The sequence below is a fragment of the Notothenia rossii genome, assembly GCF_949606895.1.
Source record: "Notothenia rossii genome assembly, chromosome: 8".
In the NCBI taxonomy this organism is placed as follows: Eukaryota; Metazoa; Chordata; class Actinopteri; order Perciformes; family Nototheniidae; genus Notothenia; species Notothenia rossii.
Window position 1 is genome coordinate 39,685,720 of NC_136906.1, and position 26,240 is coordinate 39,711,959.

The 26,240-nt window shown below is 40.3% G+C and overlaps 1 protein-coding gene and 1 long non-coding RNA gene across 2 annotated transcripts in view; both read left to right on the top strand.

Moving 5' to 3' along the window:
• The window catches only part of ppl (periplakin), a 19,006-nt gene extending 11,809 nt beyond the window's left edge, over positions 1-7,197 (top strand). Inside the window, exons 12-22 of the mRNA XM_079643438.1 lie at positions 1-64; positions 153-259; positions 1,906-2,063; positions 2,169-2,347; positions 2,437-2,575; positions 2,693-2,886; positions 3,030-3,180; positions 3,285-3,368; positions 3,462-3,578; positions 3,991-4,083; positions 4,205-7,197. The exon at positions 1-64 is cut by the window's left edge and continues 88 nt beyond it. Coding sequence (XP_079499564.1) covers positions 1-64; positions 153-259; positions 1,906-2,063; positions 2,169-2,347; positions 2,437-2,575; positions 2,693-2,886; positions 3,030-3,180; positions 3,285-3,368; positions 3,462-3,578; positions 3,991-4,083; positions 4,205-6,877 — 3,959 coding nt within the window. The 3' untranslated portion in view covers positions 6,878-7,197. The remainder of the gene's footprint in view (positions 65-152; positions 260-1,905; positions 2,064-2,168; positions 2,348-2,436; positions 2,576-2,692; positions 2,887-3,029; positions 3,181-3,284; positions 3,369-3,461; positions 3,579-3,990; positions 4,084-4,204) is intronic.
• Positions 7,198-9,374: 2,177 nt separating this feature from the next.
• LOC307015783 lies at positions 9,375-25,411 on the top strand. The gene is made up of 2 exons (XR_013801644.1): positions 9,375-9,541; positions 13,206-25,411. It is a non-coding gene; the product is annotated as an uncharacterized lncRNA (long non-coding RNA).
• The last annotated feature ends 829 nt before the right edge of the window (positions 25,412-26,240 follow it).

Consider the following 26,240-nt stretch of genomic DNA (forward strand, 5'->3'; position numbering starts at 1 on the left):
CAGCCCCTGCCGTCTGCTTCATGGTCCCCCCCACCGACCCAGAGGCAGTGGCAGTCTCTGACAAGTGAGTGTGTGTGAACAACATTCACATTAGGACATACTCCTTTAACCAGGTTCCTCTGAGGCTATATAAGTGTGTGTTGTGTGTGCAGCCTGGCCGGCCAGCAGAAGAGTGTGAAGCAGAGGATGTCCGGCAGCAAGACCGTTCTGGCCAAACGCTTCGACGAGCTGAAGAAGGCGAGCGGGACCGGCACCACAGGTACAGAACATTCTGACGGACTGCAGCTGCTAGGAAAACATTTTTTTGTTGCTTTGTCTTCAATATGATCCCTGTGTAAACTCTAATTTATTTATTTAATATAAATAATATAATTTGACACTGTGCTTATACTGTTTATATTCCTCTATGAAAGTGTGCTTACCAACAACAAAGGCACAGGGTTGGGCCTATATGATATTTAAGATTGGGACACTAACAGCAAGCAGGTTAATCATTTGTACATAAATGAGTAACACCTTGAAGCCTTTAGGAACACATTTTTTGTAACTATTTCAAGATAATTAAGTTCCAGCCAGAAACATAATAAATGACACAGATAACATAATGACGGCATTGATTGGTTAGATCACTGGTTCCCAACCTTTTTTCCCAAGAGCCCCCCCAAATGACTCCTGTTGGAAGTTGCGCTCCGGGGCACAAGTGGAAACAATTCACAAAGGGATTAAACTGTTTAAAACACATGCTCAAAGTAAACCGGACTTTGCCGATGTGTTTATGTGGATTCAAAAGTCGTAAATAATCCACAAAATGGAGGAGGCCGATCTGATCGGAGCAACTGTGACAATGACTAAGTTTTAAAAATGCGCTTATCCAGACAAGCCCGGTTTGAACACTTAACGCGTAGAAGAACAATTTATATTAAAGAACAAATTATACATTTCTGTCTTTTTATGCCTATAATAGCTACTAACTTGAATTTGTATTCAAATGAATTAATCAATTATTTTGTATATTTTATTGTAATGTATAGACAAGGCTTTTAGTGACAATCATGTATTGCGTTACAATTATATGTAAAAAATCTAAATATGATATTTGGCCTCAAATCATTTGAGGCCTGGCGCCCCCCAGGTTGGGAACCACTGGGTTAGATCATAGAGCTTGTAATGTTGCGTTAGCATTAATACTATTTTTCTCAATGAGTGAATCACTGAGATCTGCTAACTGGTTGGTAAAGATTACGGGGCAGTCAGATTACATTTATTAGAGAAAAGATCCATCACAGGTTGGAGACTTTGGCCTTCTTACCTACGTTAGTTGTAGTGGTGGAAAACGTATTCATATTCTTCCATTATGAGTATACTGTATACTACTACTAAAATCATGGTTTTAGTTACTTGATTATAATGTTGGATGGTTTAATCTATAGCAAATAATCATATTTTAAACAAGTATTGTGTGTCAAAATCATAATATATAAAATAAATGTAGTGAACTGAAAAGTACAAAAGACCGGCGTCGAAAATGTAGTAGAGTAGAAGTATAAAGTAGTATAACATTAAAATACTCAAGTAAAGTACAAGTACCTCAAATGTTTACTTACTGTTAGTATAGTACTTGAGTAAATGTACTTAGTTACTTTCCGCCACTGGTTCACTGGTGCACGCTCAGATTTCCTGCTTCGTGAGGGATTATTATTATTACTGGAATGTACCATGTGTCAGACAAAGGCTTCATATGTTCTACTGTAAGAGTGGCCCCTCACCACGTGTGTGTGTGTGTGTGTGTGTGTGTGTGTGTGTGTGTGTGTGTGTGTGTGTGTGTGTGTGTGTGTGTGTGTGTGTGTGTGTGTGTGTGTGTGTGTGTGTGTGTGTGTGTGTGTGTGTGTGTGTGTGTGTCCTCAGATAAGCAGGAGCAGCAGTGCCGCCAGCTGATGGCCGGGATGGACAAAGTGGTGAGTGACCTGGACAAACAGGAAAAGGCCATCCAAGCTCGTGTTCGCCCCCCCCTGGAGCAGACCCGGCCCCTGCAGGACAGCGCTGATCGCCTGCAGGATATGAGGGTAATGCAATCCTCTCCAAATGTCTATTTTCTAAATTCAGCTAAAAAAGCTAACAGAGGGAATTTATGCATTTCAAATCACTAAACCAAAGACATTTCCCTGCAGGATATCGCTGCTGCTGTCAGTAAGATCGAACCAGAGAAGTCCTCTAAAGTGCAGGAGTCAAAGAGCTTTCTGGTTTCAAACCCAACCTGTGCCAGCGCTCCTCAACTTCACAGCAAGGTGGACGTAGCCAACAAGAAGTTCTCCAACATCGAGCAGCTCCTGCAGAGCTCTCAGGAGAAGTACGTGTCTCGTCTTCACTTAGAAATCTTCCTTCAAAGATTCAAACAATTGTATACTTAACATTTTGTGCAACTTACCTTTATTTCAGACTGAAAAATTCCAACCAGCTGGAGACTTCTCTTCAAAATGGAAAGACTCTGCTGTCCTCCTACGAGAACAAGCTGGCCAGGGAGGAGGTGGCTCCATCTGATATCTCCTCTCTGGAGAAAACTCAGCGGGAACTTGGGGTAAGACGGCTCTTTCAGACTTTGTGGTGGCGGCGGTTGTGTGTGTGTCTACAGAAGGTCAAGTTGTGATAGACACGGTTCGCTACTGGTATTTACACTGCCTTGTTACTCTGATAGGATATTGCTTCAGACCTGCGGACTAAGAGGTCAGTGATCGCTGAGACGGAGCAGAGCCTGCGCCTGGCCAAAGGCAGCTGTGACACCATGGCAACTAAATTCCAAGAGCACTGCCCCGACATCGAGAGGCAGGAGGCGGACGTCCAGAAGCTCAACAAGCGGTTCAACAACCTCAATAGGCAGACCGACACCAGGTGAGAGGCTCAGGGCAGAGTTCACAAAGATCTGTGCATCAATAAATATTGAAAGAAATACTGAGCATGACATCACATGAATGCATATCATATAGACTCATACATAAGATCCTCATAATAATCTCTTGTGCTGTGTGTTGCAGGTCTCAGAGCTTGCAAAGAGCCAAGATGTCTTACAGCAATTACCGCAATGATTATGACAATCTGAACAACTGGCTGTCTCGTGTCCCAAACTACGAGCCCAATGAAACTGATGACCCGAGACAAGTGGAGACCAAGCTGAAGAATCAGAGGGTAAGACTGATGAGCAGCAGGGAGATTCATTGTTATACACATTTCCTGGTGTAGAGACATGTTGTGTCAGTGGTGCTGTGTATAACACCTTCTGTCTTCTACAGAACTTGCTCTCTGATATTGCCAGAAAAGAGTCTGAATTGAACAACGTGTCAAAAAATGCCCAGCTCTACCAACAAGCTGTCAAAGTGAGATATTTTTTACCACCACATCACTACATTTAACTTACAGAAATACAATAAGATGATGTTAATTGATGGTTTATTTATTTTTCTTTGTAGGACTACGAGAATGAAACTGAGAAGTTCAGATCCATCCTTGACCTTGAGGATGGACTTGTTCCTCAGACATACAAGAGGAACAGACTGGAATCACCTGCACTGATAGTCAAGGCAGAGGTGAGGCACAGCATCAGATATGTCTCTGTCACATCACTCAGAACATCTTGGTTAGGTGACATGAACAAGTATAGTACACAGTGAAGAGAAACATCCTGTCCCTGTCTTCTTCATCCATATGCATGAGTAAAGAAGTAAATCACAGCTGTGCTCTTTATCAGGATAGATTAGCCAGTGAATCCACACACACATTAAAAGGGGCACTTTAAATGTGGTATTGCCCCACAACAGCACCCCCACCCCCATCAAAAGACCGGTTTAGTTTGAGAATTATTATAATAATGAAAGCATTAGAGATATCCTCACCCTATTGTTAATCATGCCACCAGAAACATGTGATTCTACATTTTCCAATGTGCAACTAGAAAATTGAGCAAGTGTTCACTGTCAGTGTTTTCCATGTTGTTCACAGGAAGCTGCTATTGAGGCCAAGTTCACTGAGGTGAATGCTGTGAACAAGCAAAGGCTTCAGAGTCTGGAATTCACTCAAAGTCTTCTCAACCAGGTGAAATATTTTAACAATATTGAAAACAATAATAATAATATTCATGATAATTTGTAAATTGTAATCATATCATAAATAACATTAAAAAGAATAACTAAAATGTATTATTCCCCCTCCTTAGCAACCTGAGATCTCTATGATCCAGGCTACAAATGTCAAGTCAGTAAATTCTTCTGTCTCGGGAGAAGAGCCATGGAGAATCAAGAAGCAGCTGGATGATGAGGTCCAGAGGAGGGAGCAGCTAGAGAGAGAAATTGAAACTATACAGACTGACATCTATGTCCTTGAAGGACAGAGGCCCCAAGACACAATTGTCAAGAAGGAGCTTATCAAAAAGGTTCCTGACCCCCAGCTTGATGAGGAAGTCCATAAGGTCCAGCAGAAACTCTCAGAGGAGCGCCGCACTACCCATGTCATGGAGAATGACCTTGAGGTACTGAAGCTGAAGCTGCGTGGCCTTGATACAGAACTCAAAGAAGGGGCACAGCAATACACTGTCAAGGAGGTCCTGCGTATTGAGAGAGATCGTGGTCAGGAGGAGGAGATGCGCAAGCTTCGAGAGGAACTGGATGAGCTAAGAAGGAACAAGTTGATGAAGGACAATGAGCTGATTCTGATTCAAAAGCAGGTGACACTCCTGGCTGAGGAAAAGAACAAGGAACAGGAGGTCATCACTGAAGAGGAGGTGATCAAAGTCCAAAATGATCCTCAGCTTGAAACAGAGTACCGAGTGCTATTGGACAGGAAGCAGAAGGCAATAGATGGCAGGAAGCAGCTGGAGGATGAACTTCAGTTTCTTCAGGAGAAGCTCAGAAGGATGGAGAAAGAGAAATCAATGGCAGAGGAAAAGATTTCCATCAAAGAGGTTCTGAAAGTAGAGAAAGATGTCGTCTTTGAAAGAGAGGTAGAAAACCTCCGAAAGCAGTATGAAGATGAGAAGGCCAAACGAAGATCATCACAGCGCGAAAAGACTGACTTGCAGAGGAAAATTACCAGCCTAGAGGAGGAGAAGTCTAAGGTTGTTATTCAGGAGAAGATGCGGGAGATCGTCCGCCCAGATCCCAAGGCTGAGAATGAGGTGGCCAATCTGCGGCTTGAACTTGTAGAGCAGCAGAGGCGCTACAGGGATTCAGAGCTCCAGATCAGAACCCTGCAGGATGAGCATACCACGCTGAGGAACCGAGGACCTCAAGTGGAGATCAAAGAGATCATTAAAGAAGTCATCAAATACAAGACGGACCCCCAGACTGAACGGGAACTGGAGAGACTTCGCAATGAAATTGTAGATAAAACCCACCAGACTGAGAAATCTGAGATGGAAATCCGCCAACTTCGTGATGAAATTCAAAGATGGAAGGACACCAAACCTCAAGTCCAGACCAAAGAGGTGGTCAATGAAGTGCTGCAGTACAGGGAAGACCCTAAGACTAAGGAGGAAATTGAGACTCTCAAAAGGAAACTGGCTGATGAACAGAAGAAACGCCTTGACCTTGAGGGAGAACGATCAGTTCAAGAAGAGAAGATCAGACTGAGGAAAATTGATCTGTCTCAAGTCCGTGAAAAGGTTGTTCAGCAAGAAGTGGTCAAGATGGAAGAAGATCCTATCCTCAGATCAGAGTGTGACACCTTCTTACAAAATATCAACAATGAGCAGAAACAAAAGGACAGCCTGAAAACTGAGCTCTACCAACTGCAGAGACAAAAGGCTGATCTGGATCTGCAACTGGAAGAGCTGGAACGTGAGCGTAGGGCAAGGCGCGATGCAGAATTGGAGATCCAAAGACTTCGTGTCACACTTAATGAGCTCGAGATCCGCGACAAAGAGAACCGTGAGAAGGTGACTGTCAAACAGAAGGTAGTCTTGCAGCAGGATCCCCAACAGGAGAAAGAACACTCCATCCTCAGACTACAGCTTGATGAAGAGAAGCACAAACGCACTCTGCTTGAGAAAGAGCTGAATGTCCTCATCCAGCAGCAGATCACCCTGGAGAAGATGGATGTGAAAGAAAGAGTTGTTCGCACCGAGAAAGTTCAAGTAGAAAGGGACCCAGAGGCTGAGATTGAGATTGAGAAACTAAAGAAGACTCTGGAAGAAGAGAAAAGAAGAAGGAGAGAACTCGATCAGGAGTTTACCACCCTCACTTCTAGGTTCTCCGATATGGAGTTCTCAAGCACCAAATCTTCGAAAGAACTGCACTACATCCGTGACGAAAGCAGTCGTCTGCAACAAGAAAACCAAAGGCTCCAGAATGAGATCCGCAAGATTCGCTCAGAGATCGATATCACCAGCAAAGAGACTAGGCTTATCACAGAGTCTGCACCAAGGGATGATGGAAAGAACCTGGAGTTGAGGCTTGATTCACTACAGAGAGAACTAGCAGAGCTCCGAGGCATTACTACACAGAAGGATGAAGAGGTTGAAAGGCTTCAGAAGAACCTGGTGGCAGTGAGACAGAAGAAGGAACAGAGGGAGAGCCATCTCCGTAGGTCTATCGTGATCATTGACCCCGACTCAGGCAAAGAGATGAGACCAGAGGAGGCCTACAAACTAGGGCTGATTGACTGGAAGATGTTTGTCAACCTGCAGAGCCAGGAGTGTGACTGGGAGGAGATCTCAGTCAAGGGCCCCAAAGGAGAATCCTCGGTTCTGCACGACAGAAAATCAGGGAAAAAGTTCTCCATCGATGATGCGTTGCGTCTCGGGCATATCACAAATCGCCAGCTTCAGCAGTACATTAACAAAGAAATTACCATCCAGGAGTTTGGTGTTATGGTATCGGGCAAGACCATGTGAATGCAAACATGAAAAGATTTCCTCAGCGTCATCTCTGTTTGAACCATCTCCTTGTTTTTTTTGTATTTTACTTCCCATTGGCATTACTTTACTACTTGATATAACTATACTGACTTCATAACATTTTGGATTTGCTCAGCTGGATTTAGATGTATTACACTGGGTACTATGGTAAAAAACACAACTTTGCATATCAGGATTAAATAATGCCATTGAAATGTGCATGGGTATTAAATGTTTCATTTATTCGTGGGGTTTTCCATGGTCTACTGTATTTGCTGTGTGATCTGTAAGCTTCAATAAAGTCAAATCAAACAGTATGGATTTTATGTGTGTGACTTAATTATTGTGAAACATGTGAAAAGATTCTAATGCTGTTACAGAGAAAAAATTGCATTTGATTCTTTATGATATATATTAACGATGGCTGTCCAATACAATGCATTGTATATTTATAAATAGAAGCTAATGGTAATAATACAAAAAGTAACAGTGATATGTAATTATTTAAAAAGCACTCACAAAACAAAAGTAAAAAGTGCTTATGTAAGACTTAACAATGAGCCCTAAGTATTTTGTAATTGACACTGTCCATGGTTCCAGCCAGGGACCCCTGATGTGTTCACAATACAGCATTTCACAACACACATATCAACAACGACATGCCAAGCTGTTGGGAAAACACTTAGCTACAATGCATTAGCTAGCTTTAAAGGAACGGTAATCAATAAAATCCCATACCATCAAAGGCCAGAGGGTAGTTCCCGGAGACTCTTGCAGTACGACAAGAAAAGGATCAATTTTAAGATTTTTTTTTTCAGAGACCCTCTCATGCCCCTTTCCCACCACAGCAGTTCCAGGGCCAGTTCGGAGCTAGTGCCCGATTAAGCACCAGTTCTTCCTGTTTCCAACAGAGCGGGGCCGGCTCTTGGCCCTGAAAACCGGTTCTTTTCTGGCCCCACTCCACTGCCCGTCAAGAACCAAAAACCAAATACGTCACTCTTATGTTGGAGGCTGGGTCAGGGGTGCTGAGCAAAGTGACTAGAAATTGACTACAAATGATAAAAAAACACATTTCTTTAAAAGTCTCCTGTTATGCAAAATGCACTTTTTGATGACTTTTATATATAAATATGTGTTTATATGTAAATATGTGTCCCCGGTGTGGCAGGTAACTCACAAAGTGTCCAAAAAACAATGTGCGACGTGTATTGGAAGTAATGGGTAATGGGTGATCTGTTTGTTATTTTAAGCAAAACACTTCAGAGACATGTTTTGTATAGATATGTCCGTGTAATATATTGTTCAAATATAGCATAAGAAGTGAGCTTTAAAGTGAGGCAACACTAACCAGGCATAGTTTGATGCTGTTTGTTTTTTACTTTACTTTTAATCACCATCTGTTCGCTGTTATCTCCCGTTTTGAAGACCAGCACACTGCCTCATTCGATTTCCTTTAGTTTTTTATTATAGCAGCTATCAGTGGAATCAGTACACCAATGTGCCTGTAGAAAACGGCTTGTGCCACAATATAACAACAAACAGTCAAGATAGTCAGATGAGCTTCAGTTGCTATGCTAACATCAAACATATAATACCAGAGAAACTTTAATAACGGCGTTGTGATGACAAAAAGCGTCAACTCAGACTAAAACACATTCACTCATCGGGATGGGGGATAGGTGAGACAGTGAATTACAGCTTTCAGTGTACATAAAATATATTTGAAAAGTTCTGTGAATGCAATGATGTGAGAACTTCTAAACCCAGCTTGATCTGCCATACCAAATACAGCTATGAGGTAAGGTAAGGTATTAATATCACCACCTCACTGGTGGTTTTAAATTACACCAGTGGTTGTTACGTAAAGGGCAAGTCCAGAATGGATGCCCTGGATTCCTTTTTTTGCAGACATGACATCTTCAACACAGTAAATATAGTACAGAACAATTCGTCTGTTTAAGGAAAGAAAAATACCCCGCACTCCTACCCAATTAGGTCATGGTCACAGTGGAAACAATCTTAAAAAAAAATAAATAAATAAAATAACTCACATCACAAAATAACAAATAGCAGAAATATAGCAAAAGACTCTCTCCTCCCCCAGAGGACTCCACTCAAGCCACGTCAGCGTCAGGAGTAATAGTGAAGTCATTTATAAACATTAGTGAGGGGTTCCAGGTCTTGTGGAAGGGTTTCAAGGATCCTTTTAGTGAGACTCTTGGCTTCTCAAGTTGAATTAATTGTAAAAGTTGCTGTATCGACCTCATGTGTTGGTGGGGAGGCATGTTTCCATTTAAGAAGTATGGGGGGTCTGGCTAGCAGGGTCGTGAAGGCGATGAGACGTCGAGCTGCAGCGGGCATACCCAACCCAGTGTTTCTTTTACCATTAAAATCAGATTATTGTTATAACTTTTATGCCGGTGTTTTGAACTCCTTCTCTTATTAATCTGACCAGGCTCATCTACGGCGCGGAGCAGAGGTGGGCTTTAAGCCACCACCACTGTGGTGTTTGCTCCAACAATTTTGGTGACTCCCGACGTGATGAGTGCTTGTCTCTAGAAGGACTACCGACAGCCAGCGGACGGAATTCAGTCCAGGGGAGGACACCTGGACACCACTACACCAGGACAACTACACCAGGGCGTCCTACATAGTACAAAGGTAAAAACAGATACCTGTTGATTACCAAAATTTGTGATTTGGCTTCGCTACAACATTTTAAAGTTGTCAGCGACGTTCTCAGTGTTCTTAGTCACGGTAAAAAAAAATACAATACATACTGTAGAAGGTGCTTAGAGTCAGGTAGAACAGTCCGGACCAAAGGCACCAAGACAGTTATAAGAGTATTAGGTGTTTGTAAGAGTCGGGTAGTTAAGTCCCGTACCTTAACTCACTAAAGAAAGTAAAGTGGAACAGCAAGGACCCCGTGAGGTAGTTTAGTCCTGCACGGCTGACTCGCTGGGGAAACTCTGTAGACTTTAGGCTAATAAGTGGACCAGCGAGGACCCCGTGAGGTAGTCTAGTCCTGCACGGCTGAATCGCTGGGGAAACTCTGTAGACTTTAGGCTAATAAAAAGCTGAAGTCAATTTAATAAGTCGTTATTCCATACGCGACTTTCAAAATCAATTTGAAGTGACCGGATCTCGCAAACTCTTGCTGTGGGGTTAATCTGGAAGGCTGAATGTGACGATAAAGGATTTTTGTGGTTTGGGATTAAACTCCATGTGAGCGTCGCATCTCTAAAGAGGGGTGTCGAAGCGCGCTTAAAAACTGCAATTATCTGTTGGAATAAACATCGCACAAAAAGCCGGACAGAATGTATAAGGGAATAAACTCTGTGTGATTTTTTACGTCAAAGCTGTGTAATAATTGAGAGGAAAGAGCAGAAGTAGAGTTGAGTGGAGACAAAGTGTGCAGAGCTGAGCTTCACCAGACAGAGGAAGTTCATTCGTGGTCAGCTGCTGCCCTCTGCTGGCGAACAGGGTGTGTAACAATATTCTTTGTTGTTATGGGTCATTTTTTGTATATGGTGCCTTTGGTGTCCCCAGTACAAAATATGTTGTATTTTGTCTAAATTTGGACAAATACTAATTAAATGTTGGTTTTAATGTGTGTTCAATTGTTAATTTATTATTAATACAATGATATGCAAATCTAAGTTGTTTTTTTCATTTTAAAAGCTTTGGTTAAAGGGATATCGAGGAGTTTTTCCATGTCCCCACTGCTGGTCATTCAATTTAGATCTAAAATATAGCTATTAAAAACAAATTAATTTATAAATATGTTATTATTATTTTATTTAACTTGTCAAAATCGATCTAATCAAATAATGTTTTTATTCAAATTGCAAAAAACAAAAAAAAAGGTTTAATGTTCGTCCCCGCGGGTCGCTGTCCACCCTGTTGAGCTGTGTATCTGTCCCTTTAAGAAAAATACATTATTTCTCAGTGACATCACACCGATGAAATTAAATGACACCAGAGGCGGGAAATTCAACTGAGGTAAGCTGTGTGGGTTTCTACTGCTCTTACAACTGGTTTTGATGTTTCTGTCAATTTAGTTTGATGTGTTTGAACATAACATGTCTTAAAGTACTTAAAGTAATGGCATGCATTTGTATAGGAATGGCACCCCCGATAAGTGCAGCTGAATCACAGCGGTACTACAGAGCACACCGTGATGCTGACCCAGAGAGAAGACAGCAATACCTTGAAAAAGAGAGAGAGAAATGGAGGAGGGACAGAGAGAAAGGCATAAAGATGGGTATTAATGAGGTCTGTGAGAGGGAGAAAAGGGCAAAAAGAATGAAGTAAGAATGAATTATGAAGAAGCAAAGACAGAGACAGATACACAAAGTTGCAGCTCCAGCTCCAAACAGTGGGTTCATCAAACCAAAACGATTTGATATATTCAAACAATTTTAATAATTTAATATAAAAGATTGTTTTAACTATAGAATTAATACTGTGTAATATTTTAACCAAAAATTACACTTTAAAATGATAGGGCCTGGAGAGAAGGTCCTGAAGGCCCTGACGGACTTCCACTGGTGTCCACCCTGTTAGACGTATGTCCACCCTGTTAGACGTCTGTCCACCCTGTTATGTTGGTATTTTTCTAGCATAGTTTAATGAAAATATCAAATATCAAGTGTATATTTGTACTTTTATAAAGAAATGAGAGAGGTTGATTATATATTCTAGAAACTTTTAGTAACTCTTATTTTATTTAAGTTTTCTCATGAAAAACAGTGGAAAAATATGCCACGTTGTCATAATCTACACTTTTTTTTCTCAATATATACTACTTAAAACTAATTAGGTATGAAATATATAAAATATATATATATCTAATTATAGTTAGGGACATACAACACTTTTTTTCCTTTTAATTGTAAATATGCACTGAAAACTCATTTAAGCAGTTATGTGTATGTCCTTAACAGGGTGGACATATCCCGGGTGTCACGTGTTGTTAATATATCTATATATATAAAGATTTAGGTGCCTGAGCTTGACCAAAATGTTTTTTTTAGCAAATTAGATATGTCCTTTATAGAATAGAACATTAAAAAGTAGGTAAATCAACTATTTATTTCACCCAACTTATGAAGTCCAAATGGCACCCTATAAAAGAAATTACCCGTATCTGTCTGAATTAAGGACAGGGCATTCAAATAAATAGAATAAGGACATTAAGAGTAACGACAAGAATTGTCCAGTATATTGAAGTATTATTTGAGTTATTTGAAGTATTAAAGTAACGTGTTATGGCAGGAAAGTTCAATCTGGTATATTCATTTTAATGTCACCTTATATAGAATGTGTGTTAAACTTGTGATTTCTGCATTGAGTGACTTCTGCCTAGCAGATACCAAGAAGAGGCCTCTAGGGTCTCTCTGTTAATTATCAATGTCTTGTAGAATTCATGTTTATCTCCTACACATCCTGCAGGCCTTGAGACTTGGGTCACCCAGCAGTAACCAAGATAAACGTCCTTTTGAGCTTATCAATAAAATGTATTCATTCCTAGTAAGCTGACTTTGGGGTGAAGGGAAGTTCAGGGAAGCCATTAAGCCACAAGAACAATTAAACTTCTGTTAATCAACCAAAACTCATGACTTTCAGGGGACAGGACATTCGGACCTATAACAAGGGTCACTTCATAGAGAATATATGTGTGTGGTTGATTACTTTGTATTAATAATAACAGTATGTGTAAAGGAAGCTGGAAATATGCAATGTGAAACCTTTTATTTGAAATAAAGATTCTGCAGGGAATATTCTTAAAGAACAATAGCTCAAGTGTCTGGAAGAGTTGCAGGCTAAATGAGTGTGCGGTACTTTTTACTGCTTGAGATCAGAGCTGATGTTTTCCTCTTGTTATTATTGTTTGAGGTTAAGAGGTAACTCACATGTGTTATTTGTATAATCCAACTATAAAAAACTATATCTTAAAACTATCTTTATAAAATGCCAAAAGTATGTGAAACTTGCAAGGAGGGGTTTGTTATCTCGAATGTAAGGGTCGCCTCTGGCTCGCGCTGATTGGCTGTCTTTTCTAAGTGGAGGACCCCTCGGGGGGGGGGCAGCCGCATAGCTCCTCCTGGGGTTTTGGATATAAGCCTATGTTTTCTTTAGACCAGCCTCTTCTTTTCTTCAAACTGACCAGATCTGTGAGATTGGAGGAAGAGCAGGAAGTACTTCCTTTGTGTTTGTATTTGTATTTGTATTTGCATTGTTACTTTTTATCATTAAAACAAGATTATTGTTTAACTTGCATTCTGGTGTTTCTTAATCCCTTCCTTTTTACGAATTTACCCAGCTTATCAAACGACACGCGGAGACGAGGTTGGTTTTAAACATCCACCAAATCTCCAACAAGTGGTGACCCGACGTGTCTGAGTGGGGTGTTTTCGGGGAAGAGACCACCAGCAGCAAGCGGACGGAATAGTCCAGGGCTAAACATCTCGGCCTCTTCTGACAACTAAAAACAGAGCTCTGACAATAACAGGTGAGCAGACACCAGCTTAATTCAAAATCTGTGATTTGACCATATTCCAAATTTTAGGGTTGTCAGACGAAGTTTACAGTGTTTTTTATAGTAACAATGCAAATGCGTGTTTTTGTTGTTAAAATCGGATATTGAGTTCCGACAGGCCAGAAGGGTATTGAATTCCCGGGCTTGAAAAGTGGAGGTATTGAGTCCCCACAGTTAAAATCGGATATTGAGTTCCGACAGGTCAGAAGGGTATTGAAGTCCCGGGCTTGAAAAGTGGAGGTATTGAGTCCCCACAGTTAAAATCGGATATTGAGTTCCGACAGGCCAGAAGGGTATTAAAGTCCCTGGCTTGAAAAGTGGAGGTATTGAGTCCCCACAGTTAGACTGTCTGGAGTAGTCAGTTGGTAGTATTAAGTCTCCATATCAGACTGACTCAAAATAACGAATCCACAGCTCGACGGGGCTGGAGATGAGTTATTTATGTTATAAGTGATCCAAAGGAGAGTAACGCAAACTTCGAAAACCAATTTTGAAGTGACCGGACCTCATTAATCCTTTGTTCTGTGGGGTTGAATCTATAAAGCCAAACGTCACGATAAAGAGTTCTGTAAGCCTGGGTTACGACTCCATGTCAGCGTCACATTGTTGAAAGACGGTGTTGAAGCGCGCTGAGAGGCTTGCTAAACTTGTTGGAATAAACATCGGACAATAAAAGCTGAATAGACTGTACGGGGAATTTTTTCTGTGAATATTTACTGGTAACAAGGACAGTAAGTCAGATCAATAGATATGAAGTCTGTGAATATTTACTGGTAACAGAAACAGCCTAAGTCAGATGAATAGATACGAAGTCATAATGAAGGGAGAATTTGAACGAGAGGAGCGTGAGTTAAGAGCTTACGAGAACAGTGGGTTCAAGCAGAAAAATTGAATAAAAGGATAGCAGAAGTGCTAATTGTTGAAAGAAGCCCCCCTTTTCCTATAGAGGCTGAGAGCTACAGCGGGGGAGAGAGAAGGGGGTGTCAGTATTTGTCTGGGAGAGTTCCCCCCACCTTTTTTCCTCTCGAGAGCAGCAGCAGCAGCCTGGAAGGTGTCTGCTTGCTTTTTTCTCTAATGCCTGAAGTTGGACTGAAATACATTGAAAATCAACAGATCAATGTGTGATTTGAAGTGGTAGATATATTGAAATAAATAAGAAACAATGATTTGCTGCTATTTAAACATAGTCTTTGAGAACTGATTGATACCGTTGCATTGCGTTGTGAATTTTATGGTATTTGTCATTAACTAAGGATTGTACTTAATTATACTTCAAGGAAAATTATATTACATACAGTAACCTTAGGGGAAAGTAAAAAGAGGTTTACTGAGTATATGAAGTACATTAAATGTAAGGCTTTATTCAAATTAGATATAATAGGTGGATTTTTCCATCTAGAATACGACATGGAAAGAGGAGAATTTGTTAGACATGAAATAACGAACTCATTGGAAGAAATATATATTGTAATGTTATTTAGGAGTTGTTTTTATCATATACAGTTACTCTCAGTTGATGGTTGTTTAAAGTAGATAGGAAACTGAAAACGTAAACGATCCACCACAATGGTGTTTTTTAGTTTATGAAGAAGGAGTAGAAAGTAAAAAGAAGGTTTTTGTAAGTTTGTCAGAGGGAATCTGTTAATGTTTAAGCATGACAGAGGTGCTGCACGAGGCTAAAAGCCATCTCACACAGTTGGAGAACAAAAGAGGTTTTGATGAGAGAAGCTTGGGCTGGCAGCTGCAGGGCGCAGAGAGGAGGAGAGAGAGAAAAGTCAGATGGTTTGAAGAAGTATAGAGAGAGTACAGGTTATATAGAGTTACTACTATTCTGGAAAATGTCATTTTGTTTTATGAGTAACATAAAATAGGAATATATTTACTAGATATACGAACAACAGGCTTATCTAGGTTAACAGAAAATTGCTATTAAACAGTTTCAGCTGCAACTATCCTGTCTTTGTTCTAAAGAGAACATACGTTGCATTTATAATTAATATTAAGAAAAGTTCACAATAGATACCATTAAAGACCGTTTGGGATGAATAGGACGAGTTTGTCAAAAAACATTCGTGCTTAGATGGAATAAAAGTGTTGAGAGATGTTCTCAAAAATGGGAGTTTTCACAATGCTTTTAGTTTTTATTGAAACAATTAAGTAATAAGGACAGAAAAATGTTCCGTGATGATTTATTTAGGTTTCAGCTTTAGTAATAATGAACATTACATTTTGTAATAATTCCTTTAAGTGTTCCAAAATATATTCATTAACTGTAGTCAGATTACTTGTTTTAAATATATAGCGCTGGATACAGTTAGTTTTGTATTCTGTTACAAATCTAACCATGCTTGTAACACACAACTTAGATAAACAATTTGAAAAGAATAGAATAAGCAAGAAGATTAAAGATGAATCTATAGTGGTTAAGAAACGTTTTTTGTTTTGCCTATTAACTGAGAACTGAAGTAATGAAGAATAGGAAGACTGTTACCATTAATGGGTTTAACATTCACATGTTTCAGCATTCCTGACCATATAGACACTCAGCTGTTTTATTTTGTAACCCGCTGGGGGAGAGATTTACATTGAATTTTTCTCAGTAGCTGATTTGCTGTGATTACAGCAGCATTGGATAGTTGTGCGCCACCTTTGGGTTGTACTCTGAATCAGTGTGTTGGTGAAAAGTTGCTCATTGCAAACAGAAGAACTGTGCAAAGAACACATCTCAAAGGAGGTTTTGACAGTTTGCTTGTGCCTCGTTGTCAAGGCAACCGTGGTGTGAAGAGGTACTGCAGTTTTTGGGGATTTCTGCGGTACAGAGGACAACGTGTGTCTGCTGATTGTATCACATTGATCCAGAGGTCCCTTCCCCCTCAGGACATCCCAATGCCAGAGAGAGTTTCCTTGGAGCCCACTGACCAGGGCCGGTTCTAGCTTTTTGGGGGCCCTGCCACTGACTACAGCTGTAGAGGACAATGAATCATTGACTGTTCTCAATATGACAAGATCAAGAGACAGGCTGGTCTCAGTCTGTTCAGACTCTGAAGAAATCATGCAATGATTTTACAGCATAACTGTGCAAGAGTTTATCAGAAGGTGGTGTAGAACGATATGCTTAGTGTTTAGGAAGGGAGGCTGATTGTTTAATGATGGTCTGGAATGCTGAAAGGGTTAAAGTTTAATATCCTTGTTTGGCAAACAAGACATCTGATTATTATGTCACACATGATAGATCTTGACATAGTTACTAGCTATGGGTAAACGTGTGGACGTTATACCATTATTATCATGAACTAAAAATAAATAGGGAAATAGTATCTGGTTAAAGATGAATGGATTTCATATCCTAGAAAGGATTAGTTATATTGTGAATACTTCACAAGGTATTTACTAATGTATTTTGAAGAACACATAAGAACACAAGTCCAGTTTTGTTTTGTTTCTAGATTAAATTGTCCATTACCAAAACTGTTCTGCTTAGGTCTAGCTTTAGACTTTGATAGTAAAAGAGTATTTAGGCTTATTTTTGTATATCTGACATTTTTTAAATATGTTGGCTATTCACTAGATAGAGAGATGGCATTACTCTCCATTTGTTGAGAACATTTCTGAAGATTAACTATTTGTTTCATTTCTAATATTCCTATTTAGGATGTAATTTTAACAAGGCTGATGCTGAAGTTGGAAAATATGTTAGTAGTTTACATGATGTAAACAAAAAAAGGTTTTGTTTGTTCAACCTCCAGTTAAATCTGAAATAGTAATAATGATTGATTTGGCCAAAGCTTAGTTTAACATCCTGATGTAACATTATGAGGTATGTTCACTTCTAAGGGTAAAAAAATTGATAACATTTATTATTATTATTATTGATTAATTTGGAATATTAATTCAAAAGGCCGTTTTCTGCAGGTTTACTTAAGAATGCCATGCATGAACATTTGTCAGGTATTGTGTTTCCTAGGGGCGGTATATTAATAAAGTGTATTGATAATTTGTTTGTTAAACATCTGAAGAAAATGGTGCTGCGAACACGAGAAAAACTTTGTTGCATTGGTTGACATCAACACAATGATGTCACTAGTACAACTCCAGCTAGTAGAATATTAAAGTCTCTGCAGAGCACGACACATGGCCAAAAGACTGAGACCAAATGACCTTTGACCCTGACTGACAGTGTGACTTGAGAAAAGCACTATCAATGACTGACTCTGGGGCTGACCAAACTTGACTTTAAAACCTGACAGTGTGAGTGTGAATGAATGTCTGCATGTGATCAGTGTAACTGCATGATTCTAAAAACAATAACTAACCAAGCATGTTTTTAGACTAACACATTATTCTGGAGCTCCAAGGGAAACAAGAGGTTTCCTAAAAAATGTTGACATGTTTCTAATATTGATTGAGTTATAACAGGTAACACAGATGCAGAATCAGTGGCCAAGGGGCTACTGAGAGAGGTAATTCCAGAATGAGAATACCAGAGAAGGTGACCTGTGATAATGAAACCATTTTGTAATATTTCAACAGGTATTAGGTAACTGATCTTTGAAATGTAGAAAGAACATATTACAGCTAAGTTAAAACATAGTAATGTATTGAGATATAATTTAATTTAGACAACATCTTGTAACTAGCCTGGTAAAGAAGTAAAAGCCATAGACTGTTTAGATCATTATTGGGATGTACATTTAATTTAAATTGATAATAGAAAGACATTTGATGACAGTATGTTGGATTTCTGTATTCATTTTTCAGCTTGATAATATCTAAGCACTGACGGGTAGAAGCAGTATCACCAGGAAATTATTCACTTTGTCAGTATCATGATTTTAGTTGTTTTTAATCCATAACATTAGTGTGTTCCATTACCAGAGACATTAGCAGTTCATATTATATTTAGATTTTAAATAGGATCTCAAGGATTTCATTTATAATAACACAGATGCTTGTCAGAAATTCAGAGCTATTGAGATATGTTATTTAGTTCACCTGAAGATGTTGGGGATTATTTTGTTGACACAGGCCAAGTATTAAAATTCTGAAGCGGCCTACCAGTGGTGGGTCAAACACCTGAGGGCCGCATAGCTCCTCCTGGGGTTTTGGATATAAGCCTATGTTTTCTTTAGACCAGCCTCTTCTTTTCTTCAAACTGACCAGATCCGTGAGATTGGAGGAAGAGCAGGAAGTACTTCCTTTGTGTTTGTATTTGTATTTGTATTTGCATTGTTACTTTTTATCATTAAAACAAGATTATTGTTTAACTTGCATTCTGGTGTTTCTTAATCCCTTCCTTTTTACGAATTTACCCAGCTTATCAAACGACACGCGGAGACGAGGTTGGTTTTAAACATCCACCAAATCTCCAACAAGTGGTGACCCGACGTGTCTGAGTGGGGTGTTTTCGGGGAAGAGACCACCAGCAGCAAGCGGACGGAATAGTCCAGGGCTAAACATCTCGGCCTCTTCTGACAACTAAAAACAGAGCTCTGACAATAACAGGTGAGCAGACACCAGCTTAATTCAAAATCTGTGATTTGACCATATTCCAAATTTTAGGGTTGTCAGACGAAGTTTACAGTGTTTTTTATAACTTGCATTCTGGTGTTTCTTAATCCCTTCCTTTTTACGAATTTACCCAGCTTATCAAACGACACGCGGAGACGAGGTTGGTTTTAAACATCCACCAAATCTCCAACAATATTAATAAATACGAGTGAACACATATCAACCTAGTCAGATAATAGACACAAAGTCATAATGGAAGGAGAATTTGTTAGACATGAAATAACGAACTCACTGTAAGAAATATATATATATTATAAATGTTATTTGGGAGTAGTATTTATCATACAATAGTGACTCTCATTTGATGGTTGTTTAACCTGTTAAGCCCAAAGCCCTGTTTTTTTTTTTCCAGGACACTGTGTCTCAGGGGATCTTAATATGTAAGAACCTATTAATGTGTTATACCAGATTAACGGAAATAATCTCAGCTAACTGACGATATAAACCATTTTTAACAAAACAAAACACAAGTCTCATAAGAAGCATCTAAATGACCCCTTAGCGAAAAATGCTAACGGACATTGGCATAGAACTCAAGATAAAAGTACCCTTATTACTTATCGTAGCTGCACATACAAGATCTCCGATTAAAGCTGAGGTTCCACAGATTATTTAGGTATATAGTATCATCACTGAGTGATCCGAACTTGCGACAGGGGAAGCAAAGACAGACATCACAACACGTACCTTTACGTAGCTTCTAGGGAGATCGTCTCACCATAGCTGTTAATCTGATCAAAAGACGTGTTCAATGGCATTAAAACGAGAAAAAACGCGGCTGAATCGGTTAATCCATAGGTTGATAAAGTTTCTGGGCAATAATTGGAATTATTTATTATCCATAATTTCATTTTTATGTAAAAATCGCAGAGCAAAAGTTAGCTGCTAATGGTAGCCACCAGAGTGGCTGCTGCTTCCGGTCTTGGCTATGCGGCGGACACTATAATTTACAGTTTTTTACCATGTTCAATCTGAATTTTCTTTAAAATAAAAAACATCTATATTGAATCTGACTTTTCTACATCCAACTGACAGGTTTGTCATTACTTTGAGAAAAAGATGATTAGTTTAACCCTTTTAGACGGGAAGATATGGTCATTTGTTCTGGGAATGTCATTTTCGAGCTTGAAACCTGAAAAACAGGCTCAGGGTTTAACAGGTTAAAGAGCAACTTGCAGGTTTTTTTTTTTACTACATTTATGCTTAACCTTGCCTGAAAATTACAATAAAAAATGTTAATGCAGGATTTGATATATTTTACAAGACATAAGGGCAGGAATTCAGAGGAAAAGGAGCCGTTTTGAGCTCTGCTACTAAAAACTGCTTTTTTTTAACGTCATACGTCAAACGCGTCATATTACGTCACATGGGGGAGTTAACTTTCTCGGACTCGTTCTCTGCCCAATCCGCGGTAGTAGTTTGTAGTTGGTTTGAGCAGTTGTGATTTAGTGAGCTGGTATTTTTTCGGTAATTTTACATTGCATTTCACCATTTGTAATCATGGTGAGCTTGTGTTTGTGCAGGTTGCACAAACTCAAGCCTGTCAGGGCATCGAGTCCACAGTTTCCCTCACGGGAAAAGGACCGGAGCTAGCGTTCGTTCCTGGGTGCGTTGTGCATCCACCTCCCTGCAGCACATACTCCGTCTCCACAGCTTTATCAAGAAACCGTATTACATCTCTCTCCCCCCTTCGCTGCTCTCTCTCCCCTCCGGTACACGGCACCGTAAGTCGGTAACGCTGTGGTGGCTGTACTGCTCCAGCCGTCTCCTTTGTGTTTGTTTGTTTCCCCCTGTCTGTGTTGTTTGTGATGGCCTGGTGGCTGTCACTCCTGGCTCCCGGCTCAACCTCCACTCACCTGCTGCAATCAGCTGTGCACCCTCCCCGGCTACACACCTACTTTCCATCAAGCCATTTACAACGGCATATCAACGGAGGCTCCACAACCTTTCTCCGCCAGATCGTCAAGTATCAGCCGTATCTCGCGTCTCCCCTCCAGTCAGCACCGTAGTGTGGAGTTGCATTTGGTAACGCGAGATACGGCTGATACTTGCGCATTAGTTTCTGTTATGGATCAGTATCAACAGTCCTGCCAGTAACGTTACTATATTATCAATACTACTTTAGTTATAGCCTGATATATGATTGCTAACTTTAAAATGTTGTGATGTGACTGACGTTAGCTAACATGCTAACGCCGGTCACTCACCAAGGCAGCTGCTTTGTTCTCCACATACCAAAGTTCCATTTCTCTCCGATAACCGTTATTTTTTCTAATCCTTGGCTGCTCCTGGTCTCTTGGACGCCTAGCAGGCTCATAATTATAATCATATGCATTCGAATATATATTTTCAACCTCTTCTGTGTCAAAACTAGCATTGTGATCCATGTTTATTCATACGTTATACCGGCCTCTCTCCCCCTTGTTTCCCCCATGTTACGTCACACGCGGGAGGTCACGTGCGGAGGCTTTTTTATGCGGAAGTGAAAATGTCTTACTAAAACGACGCCAGATGTCACTGTAGTGTATATTTCTGTATATTTTTGGGGAAATCTAGTGTATTCATCATTTTCCTACACATTTATTCACTGGTGTCTCTAACCTGCAAGTTGCTCTTTAAAGTAGGAAAACGCAAGCTATTCACCACAATTGTATTTTTAGGTTATGAATAAAACAAAAAGTAGTAAGTGATAAGCAGAAGGGTTTTTGAACGCTTGTCAGTCAGAAGGAATCTATTCATGTGTATGTATGACAGGGGTGCTTTAAGCCCGCTTCGGTTTTCAATGTCCGCCATCACGTTAAAACAGAGGATTGGTGGCATTTTCAGTTCATTGCTTACTTCCACACGCTTTTTCTCCTCCTTGTCTCTTTCATGACATTATTTAATGCATTAGAACGATTGTTATCGTAACTTTCCGTGTTTCTAGAGGTCAAACTCACTGTTCATATTACGGAGTATATTTCCGGAACGGCCTTTCAAAATAAAATCCACAGGCCGCTGTTCACCAGAGATGCCTTCACAATAAAATGATAGCAGAAGACAGAGTAGGAGCCGACGGGACATTCGGAAATCTGTTTGTTGATTGTTCTGTCTATTGGTTGTCATTGTTGATTAGTAAAGGTCATGTTTTATGTTGATAAATGTTTTGGTAATACCATAGTCGTCAATTGTTAAAAGAAGCCCCCCTTCTCCTGAAAAGGCTGAGAACGCAGCCGGTGTGTGTGCTTGTCTGTGAAAGTGCCCCCCCCCCTTCTCTCGAAGAGCAGCAGCCCGGAGTGTGTCTGCCTGTTCTTTCGTCTTTGCCTGAAAGAAGGCTGCGGAGTGAGTTTAAAATAAGGAGTGAAAGATCGAGTGATCTGAAGTCGGAGTGAATACATTGAAAATTAATAGATCAATGTGTGATTTGATGTAGTAGATATATTGAAATAAATAAGAAACTATTCTAGTTTTTGTAGGATACAGTTACGTCACAGTGTGATTTATGAGAAGCTTGTGGACAGGAGCAGCTGCAGGAAAAGAGGAAAGAGAGAGAGACAGGAAAAGTGTTGAGATGTTCTCAAGAGTGGGAGTTTTCACAATGCTTTTTAGTTTTTATTTAAACAATTAAGTGATAAGGACAGAAAGCTGTTCCGTGATGATTTATTTAGGTTTCAGCTTTAGTAATAATGAAAATTACATTTTTTAATAATTCCTTTAAGTGTTCCAAAAATATATTCATTAACTGTAATCAGATTACTTGTTTTTAAAAATATAGCGCTAAATACAGTTATTTGTGTGTTCTGTTACAACCTCACCATGCTTGTAACACAACTTGGGTGGACAATTTGAAAATGAATAGAATAACCAAGTAGATAAAAGATTAATCTATAGTGGTTAGGGAGAGTTTCCTTGTTTTGCTCGTCCGACTTAGTACTGGAGTAAAGAGAATAGTGTTTTATGAGAACTGTCATCCTTCATGTTTTTGAAATAAATCATCAGTTGTTATGGACTTTGATGTAGAAATGGATCACGGTGGAGAATTAATACCTTTTGGGTTTCAAATTTAAGAAGATTAGAGATGAATCTATAGTGGTTAAGGAGGGTGTCTTTGTTCTGCCTATTAACTTAGAACTGAAGTAATGAAGAATAGGTGGACTGCCACCGTTAGTTTTTGTTAACATTCACATGTTTCAGCATTCCTGACCATATACACTCAGCCGTTTTATTTTGTAACCCGTTGCGGGAGAGATATAAATTGAGTCTTTCTCTAGTAGCTGATTTGCTGTGATTACAGCAGCATTGGATAGTTGTGCGCCACCTTTGGGTTGTATTCTGAATCAGTGTGTTGGTGAAGAGTTGCTCACTATAGAAACAGAAGAACTGTGCAAAGAACGCATCTCTGAGGAGGAGGCAACAGTGGTGTGAAGAGGTACTGCACTGATAAAAACGATTTTTTTTTTTTTTTTTTTTGCTCTAGTAAATAATACTATGATTATGTGTTTAAATTATACAAGAAATTACTAATAATTTTCTTTTACTCAAAATCTCTCCTATTATTTAATGTGTTAATTGAATTTATGGAGTAATTTTGTATCTTAATTTTAATACGTAAATTTAAATCATAGGCATAGCACCAAGTAAATGTTAACTAAAATAATGTGTTGACCTACAACCTGTGAAAAGCTAGTAAAAAATGTACCTGGGCAATTTGAGTAAAATTGGGCGACGCCCCTGATGACGTCAGAGGAGTTTGCGCACGGTACAGATATTTGATATTTGGGGTTTTATTTTGTTGGCACAGGCCAAGTATTAAGATTCTGAAGCTGCACTGGCAGATAGGAGGTCTACAATTAATCTATAAAACCTGTTCACAGACGGCTGTTGTGTTAAGACACCCCACCAACAGGCTCCAAGCGGCCTACGCAGTAGTGGGTCAAACACCTGGGGGCCCAGGAGCCCTGAGCGTAGGCTTGAGGGGTGGGTATCAGATTTCTCCACACAGGTTGCTGACGCCAAAGGGGGATCCGAGGAGCACGAGGCCGACACAGCGGAGTTCGTCTGGCTGAAGGTCATCAGGCCTAAGTGGCTCAACCCCAGGTTCTCCGGCCCCTACAGAGTGACCCAGCGGACCTCTCATGCCGTCCGTCTAGGAGGAAAGGGGGACAGCTGGTACCACTGGAGCCCGTGTGCGGCGGGGAATCCTCCGGCTGGGACCTTGGACGACATCAGGACTGACCTGGCTATCGTCAAGGAGGTCGACTCGGAAGCGGCCATCAGCGGACTGGAGGAGAAGGACCTCGAGGACATCCCTACAGCAGACGACTAGGAAGCTGCCATCAGTGGGCCGGAGGAGGAGGATACAGAAGACATCTTTCTAGCAGGCAGCCCAGAAGCCGCCGTCAGCGGGCTGGGGGGACAAAGACACGGCAAGCCAAGACGGCACAGGGGACTCCACTTTCCGCTGAAACAGGTTGATATAGCGGTGTGGAACTTGGTTTTAAAAACCCATTTTTTGAGAGACTTTGTTTTAATAACCCATTTTTTGTGGAACTTTGTTTTAATAACCCATTTTTTGAGGGAAGAGCTGCCCCTTCCCCTTCGTACCAAATGTCCTTGTTGGCTTACGCGTTGGAGGAGGACGAGCACGATGACTCAGCCGACAAGGACGACATTTTACATATTTTGGTCTCCCTCCACTGTCCTAAGAAGTTGTTATGGTGGACTGTTCCTAAAGGTTTAAAGTGCTCTAAATCCCAGCTTCTGATGGATTTATATAAATGTTGGGGGACAGACACAGTAGAAAAGAATGACAGTGGTTATGTTTCAAATGCGGTGTGTATGTTGATCTCGTGAGGTGAGATCAAAAGAGGGATTAAAGATTAAAGTTAATTTGTTTGTTCTAAACTGTTTAAAGTAAACATGTATTATTTGGAACTGTTTTGAAGTAAACATGTATTATTGGGGACTGTTTTCAAGTAATCCTATATATATATAATCTTCTCACTCACACTCACTGACCTAGATACCAGCACACACACATATTCTTTTCAAGGTCCTTTCTGGGCACCAATATATCTCTGTACAATGTTTGATTGTCTGGGAAAGAATAGTTTGTGTGAAATATTCCTTGGGAAAGTAAAGGAGTAAATTCAGGTGCAAGATAAAAGAATGACTCTGCCCTTGGGTAGTTCCGAAGCTCTCACACTCTGTTCAGAAGTAAAATGCATTTTTCCCAGAACTCTGATTCGCTTAGGAGTGAAATCGACTGCCTCCAAATCTGTCTATGTATACTGATGTTTATTCATGCACGGGGTTTCCTGTTTCTGACTGGCTGGTCCCGATACCTGTATTGCACAGCAGTAGAACTGGAAGTCCAGAGTACTTTGTATTTCGTATTGTGTGTTTTTTTTACCATTAAAATCAGATTATTGTTATAACTTTTATGCCGGTGTTTTGAACTCCTTTTCTTATTAATGTGACTAGGCTCATCTAACGGACGGCGCGGAGCAGAGGTGGGCTTTAAGCAGGGGCGGACTGGCCATCGGGACGTTCGGGACGAATCCCGATTGGCCGGTACTGAAGTGGGCCGGTCGGACGATGTGGGCCGGATATTATAAATGGCCCGCTGGCCCGGAAGCACTAGACACCCCGGGCCAGCATAACATAGGCTACTTTCCACTTGCCCGCTCGGGCCACTAAAAATATTGCTTTAAAAAATGTTTCCTGTGGTATTGGTATTTTGACTAGCAATTTAGTTAAATTGTTTCGTTTATTAACGCTACAACATAGCGTTCCGTGAGTCGGTTGTCGTTGTTGGGTGAAAAGCAAACGGCTGTTTGCTGCGGAGCGCAGCGCGAGCAGGCTCCCGTGAGCGGGGGCGCGCTCCTTCAATACAGACTATCGGGCCACCTAACCATTCGCCAAAATGTTTTAAATAACAGTGGTAACCGGCCAAGCGCCGGGCAAAAAATTATCTTCAAATAAAAGAAAGTCACCGGAGGAGTTAAAGGAGATAGTTGGGTCTAGAACCTCAATTCCGTGACCATTCTTCTGCTAAGATGTTTTGACACTTGATTTGACATCATTGGACCTTTTATAAAAAATATAGACCCAAGGTCCCTCCCAAAAATCCCGGCAATTTTTGCTAGAGGGCCGAATCCAAGATGGCTGCTCGCGCCATCTTAAAAAATTGACTTTTGAACCAGAGCGCCTAGAGTCATGTGTAAATGCACTTTTTGGGGTAAGTCGGCCACAAGGATTCAATTTCTGACA